Genomic DNA, 6,000 nt, shown 5'->3' with positions numbered 1-6,000 from the left:
TTGTTGATCTTGTGGGCACTTTGTTTCTACATGGAAAACACCCCGTTAAATTTCTTACACTGTGGCTTGGATGGGCTTTCCTATCTGACCTATGCTTCCTGTGAGCATACTGTCACTGTGTCATTATTGTGGGGAGATGAAGTAGTGTCCACGTGACTCCAGCAAGAGAGAACAACTGAAAGCGAGAGCCTGGGTTCTGCAGGGTTTTACCTGCTGTGACTTTGCTTTTGTTGACATTTCTCTCCACTTCAGCATCACTCTATTAAGGAGATGTTGATTTACAGAGTTACTATTTTCACAAGGGTACATTTCACATCTCTCCAAGATAAATGGTGATACATATCCCCCTCCACCAAACCATCATCTTATTCCAACACCAGGCCTTGGTCTCCAACCTCCTTCCTGTCCCACATACTACCTGGTGAATGTGAACAGAATGGCATTTCTGAGATCTGTGAAAGATATTAGTGAATCAATGAACCCTAAGATGTCCTTGGGAATCACTCATTAGAGTTGTGTCAGGTTACGGGGAAGAGAAGAGACCAGGAACTCGTGGCTGAGTGGGAACGCAATGCAGTGCCTTTATTGATCAGAGAAAACACATTTACATCTTTTGAAATGGAAGTGGCAGGTTGGAAAAGGAAATGGCTAGGAGAGGGGTTGGAGAGAAGAAAAGAGTGTGAAGGTAGCAAGCTTCCATCTAACCAGTGGGGATTAGACCAATACCCTGCAGGCAGGGAGGGTCTCAGGCAAAACAATGATTATGTAAATAGACCACAGCGTCAAGCAATGCAGGGGACCTGGCGTAATGACCAACAGATTTGGGCAAAAAGAAGAGGAATCAAGACATGACATCAACAAAACAACTCTTCCTGAAGATAATTACTCATCCTCTCTTACTGTGGGGGGCAAGGGTTTAACAAAGAAATCTTGATTTCATAGTTTCCAGAGTCTGCTTAGTTGTAAATGACCAAGTCTGAGTTAGCTTATAGAGTGATAACATGTGCATCTCTCCTGAGTCGAGGGTCAGGATCATTCATGTATCCCTTTGCTGTCTTCTTAAAATCTCAAGTGGCGTGCCAGAGTTTCAGTGCCATAACCAGTTGATCCATGCTGGTTTCTTCTCCATGTCTCCAGTCTTGGGCATGCTGTGGGTGTCGTGGGAGTTTCTTGAGCATAGATACATTTCTGTGACCTTGTAACTGCTTTTGCTGCTTGCTTTTCCACCTTTAGTACTTATACAGATTCACAAGACAGATACAAAATACTATTGTAAAATTGTTGCTTTTAGTTTCTTGATGATCTAGAAGTTCACTCCTGGCTGAGATATGCCAAGTGCGGCCCACTTGAACCAAGGACCAAGGTGAAGCGTGCCACTGAATTTATACTTTGGGTCCATTGCTTTTTCAAAGCCTCACACAGACTTGCAGATATTTTCAAGGCATTTTTGCTTTAAGGCTGAGAGAAAAAAAAGAAAGAAAGAAAGAACTGAAGGTACTGAAATTGTCTAAAAAAAAAAAAAAAATCAGACAATTGCCCCAACTGGAGTAACTCATGCTAGTCCTCAAACCGCCAAACTGAGATTTAACAGATAGTTTTCTTTCTCCTGAATGTAAACTTAAGCAGGGATTGTGTGATCAGCATTCACAGCTGATCTGTCTATGCTAGACACCTGCCAGTCTGAAAAGGAAAGCAATATTGGCATAAGACACTCGTCTCTTTTTTCTTTTCTCTCTATGTCTCCCTACCTTTTTCTCTCTCTGTCTGTCTGTATGTCTCTTTTTTCTCCTTCTTTATTCCTTTATTTTACTCGTTTGACCCCTTTCTTTCATAAAAACTGCCTTTCACTTTATATATCTCACTGAGTTTCTATCAGCTTTACTGGATGTCATTAAAGGAGGAAGAAGATGGAACACTTTGCTTAGGACTCAGGAGCACTGTGTTTGAGAAGGAAGTAAGTAGGGCCGGGTGGTGGCGCACCAGGTTGAGCGCACATGTTACAATGCTCAAGGACCCATGTTCAAGCCCCAGTCTCAGCCTGCAGGGGGAAAGCTTTGCGAGTGGTGAAGCAAGTCTGTTGGTGTCTCTCTTTCTCTCTCCCTTTTTATCTCCCCCTTCCCTCTCAATTACTGACCATCTCTATCCAATAAATAAAGATAATAAAAAATAAAGAAAGAAGGAAAAACTATATGAACAAAAGGGAAAAGAGAAAATCAGAGATGGCATAGAAAAAAAAAAAACAATAAAAAACCGGGGGCTGGGCAGTGGCGCAGTGGGTTGAGCACACATAGTGCAAAAGCACAAGGACCAGTGTAAGGATCCCAGTTCAAGCCCCCAGCTCTCCACCTGTGGGGGGAGGGGGCGCTTCACAGATGGTAAAGCAAGTTTGCAGGTGTCTATCTTTCTCTCCTCTTCTCTGTCTTCCCCTCCTCTCATGATTTCTCTCAATGTTGATTTCTCAACAATGACAGCAATAACAATAATGATAATGAGGGTAACAAAAGGAAAAAAAAAGGCTCCAAGAGCAGTGGATTCATAGTTCAGGCACTGAGTCCCAGCAATAACCCTGGAGGAAATAGTAATAATAATAATAATAATAATAATAGTAAATCAAAATAAAAAACAAAGCTACAAAGACAAAAGAAACCAGATAGAAGATTGAATTCTAGGGGGAGTTATTGAATGAACTGGGAAAATAAATAAAGCTTAGAGAAAGGCTTTGAGACAATATCTTCTAGGAAGTGACTGATAACACAGAAAAAATAAAAAGCACAAGAGTTCCTAAGAAGGGCTGTCATCATGGCGGGGGGTATGGACCAAACTGTTAATACCCATGTGCAGAGGAGAAACAATTACAGAAACCAGACCTCCCACCTTCTGCACCCCACAGAGATCTGTGGTCTACTCTCCTAGAGGGATAAAGAATAGGGAACCTTCCAATGGAGGGAATGGGATACGGCTCTCTGGTGGTGGGAACTGTATGGAATAGTACCCCTGTTATCTTACAATCTTGTTAATCATTATTAAACCACTAGTTAAAAATAAGAAGTTGAAAAATAAGAAAACACAAAGCAGAAAAAATAATTGAAAAGAACAGGGGATCTTATTTTAAAAATATTTTTATGGGAGTCGGGCAGTAGTGCAGCGGGTTAAGCGCACGTGGCGCAAAGTGCAAGGACCGGCGTCAGGATCCCGGTTCGAGCCCCCGGCTCCCCACCTGCAGGGTGGTCGCTTCACAGGCGGTGAAGCAGGTCTGCAGGTGTGTCTGTCTTTCTCTCCCCCTCTCTGTCTTTCCTTTCTCTCTGGATTTCTCTCTGCCCTATCCAATAATGATGACATCAATAAAAACAATAATTACAACAATAAAATTATTTTTATTTATTTATTAATTCATAGAGACAGGGAGAAGTTGAGAGGGGGAGAGGGAGAGATAGTGAGAGAGACAGAGAGGCACCTACAGCTGGTCCACCACTTGTGAAACTTTCCCCCTGCAGGTGGGGACCAGGAGCTTGAACCTGGGTCCTTGTGCACTGTGATGTGAACACTCAACCAGGTGCACCACCAACCGGCCCCTTGGGCTGCTTTCAATGGAGGGGATGGGATATGGCACTCTGGTAGTGGGAACTGTATTCCTCTCATTCCAAAATCTTGTTGATCAGTATTGAATCACTAATAATAATAATAAAAAAAAGTTGAAAAATGAGAAAACACAAAGCAGAACTTGGACTGGGTTTGGTGTACGGCACCAAAGTAAAAGACTGTCGGGTGGGTGGGGAGAAGGGTGCAGGCCCTGGAACATGATGATAGAGGAGGACCTAGAAAGGGAAGACTGAGAAACATTACACATGGACCAACTACTGTATTTTACTGTTGATTATAAACCATTAATCCCCAATGAAGGAAAAAAAAAAAAGAAGGGCTGTCATGAATTTCATCTGATGTCTTTGCAGAACTGCAGGGAGACCGGATGACGGCTCTGCTGAATGCTCAGCATTGCCAACACGGACCCTGTGACCGCACAGATAATTCACGGGTCACATTAAGACGGGAGTTTTCACGCAGCTCAAGATAATGTCATCATTTTTACAAGAGTCTCTCTAGCAAACAGGTCAGGTAGATGGTACAGTGAAATGGCTAGACCATCTCTTTGCAACCAGAGATGCTGGATCAGCCATTGATGTCTGGGGGGAGTGGGAGAGAAACAAAGAAGTCTGGCATCTCAAGGAAACCAGGCGTTGATGTCCTCAGGACAGGGAGCTCCTGGACTCTCCCAGCACCTCACACTGCCTTCTTTTTCTTGAGTTATTTGCAAACATTTTTCTTTGGTCAGATATTTGAGTGTTCATGTGGGGTGGATCTTTTGTTTGCTTTTTCTTTGTCTCTTCTGGTCCCATGGGAAGCAGAGAAAATAAGGAACTTGTGACTAATGTACAGAAATGTTGGGTAGTTGCCATCTCCCCCTGGCTTCTGCTTAACCATATGCCTATATAGGGATTTTACTGATCCAAAGCTTTGGTCTATTTACATAAATCACTTTTACATAAAGCACTCCAGGGCATTGGTGGTTCTATGATAGGATTCTCTCCTGCTCCACCCCCTCCTTGTCACACACTGATCCCTTCCTTGTCACACTCTGATTTTCACCAGTCACTTTTCTCTCCACCCTCTCTATATCACATCCTGTTTCCACCCTACTTGGAGAGTATAAAAACAGCTGCTCTTCTGATTAAAGACACTTGGAAATTGCTTTCCGGCTCCGAGAGTTCCAGAGTGTATCTCCTGCGGAAGTTGGTGCAGCACGAGTTCCTGATCTCTCTCCCACACAGCAGCCTAGATCAGCTCCAGTTGAGTTCTCTCCAACCCAGAGAGCAGTAGCTCGGGAAGAAGTACCCTCAGGCTATCCCGGCACAGAAAGGTTTGGATGAACTAAGTCCAGCTTACTTTCTCAACAGCTTTCCACAAACATTAAAATGTTTAGTGAGGGGGAACCAGGCACGCCCTAGAGCTTTTTGTCTGGAAACAATTATGCCCGGAAGAACTACAGCTGTTCCTGTACTGCCGGGAATAGGAGAGTCACACCAGCTACTACAACCGTATTGTGAAATCTACTTACAGCCCAATTACAACATGGTCAAGGTGGATGCTTACTCTGTGAGTGAGACACCCTTTTCATCCTTTGACAGACATAGGTTGCATTCTTCACAAACCAGGAATAGTAGTCAAGACAGTATCTGCAGATTTAAATCAATGTTGAGAGCAATGCCTATCCTGCGATGACTTAGAAGAAAATCAGCATTTGTTATAAGGGTCAGTTAGTCACAACAAGGAATTCCCTGTCCATCCTGGTAGAGCCTGGGACACAAGGCAGAGAAGGGGGCTGAGCAGAAAAAAAACCCCTCATGTTTAAGAGCCAGCGAGATTGCTCTGAGCTCTATAATCACCCACTAGGGTGGGTGTCTTCAGGTTGATGACTGGATCATTTTTGTTCACATAAATTATTTTTTTTGTGAGATTTGTTTGTTTGTAATCATATTAATTTATTATTGTGTAGAGACAGAAATTGAGAGGGGAGGGAGCAATAGAGAGGGAGACAGAGGGAGAGGCAGAGAGACACGTGCAGCCTGCTTGATCACTTGTGAAGCTTTTCCTCTGCAAGTGGGGGCCAGGAGCTTGAACCTGGGTCCTTGCGCACTGTAATGTGAGCACTTACAGGTGTGCCACCACCTGGCCCCTTGTTCACATAAATTCTTAAGGCACTAATAGAACCCATATTCATGGATCATCAAGAGAAATGGCACAGGCAGGCAAAGCAGCTCACCTGGAGTGTGCAGTACTTTGCCTTGTGTGCAATAAAAGTTCTAGCCAGGATCCTACCATGTTGGAGGAAGCTCTGAGGCAACAGTCTCTCTCTGTCTCTCTTTCTCTGTCTCTCTCTAGCTGCAAAAAACCCCCAACATTTTCTTGGAGTGGTGAAACTCCAGTGGCAGCAACAACAAGAGG

At 43.7% G+C, this 6,000-nt stretch overlaps 1 protein-coding gene across 1 annotated transcript in view; it reads right to left on the bottom strand.

The window, feature by feature from the left end:
* Positions 1–563: 563 nt before the first annotated feature.
* HHLA1 (HHLA1 neighbor of OC90) overlaps positions 564–6,000 on the bottom strand; it is a 44,929-nt gene continuing 39,492 nt past the window's right edge. The window contains exons 13-14 of the mRNA XM_060202384.1: positions 5,149–5,231; positions 564–1,458 (exon numbers count right to left, since the gene is read on the bottom strand). Coding sequence (XP_060058367.1) covers positions 1,415–1,458; positions 5,149–5,231 — 127 coding nt within the window. The 3' untranslated portion in view covers positions 564–1,414. The remainder of the gene's footprint in view (positions 1,459–5,148; positions 5,232–6,000) is intronic.

Source organism: Erinaceus europaeus, chromosome 1, assembly GCF_950295315.1.
Source record: "Erinaceus europaeus chromosome 1, mEriEur2.1, whole genome shotgun sequence".
NCBI lineage: Eukaryota > Metazoa > Chordata > Mammalia > Eulipotyphla > Erinaceidae > Erinaceus > Erinaceus europaeus.
Note: the sequence above shows the minus strand (reverse complement) of the source record. Positions and strands in the feature narration are given on the sequence as shown.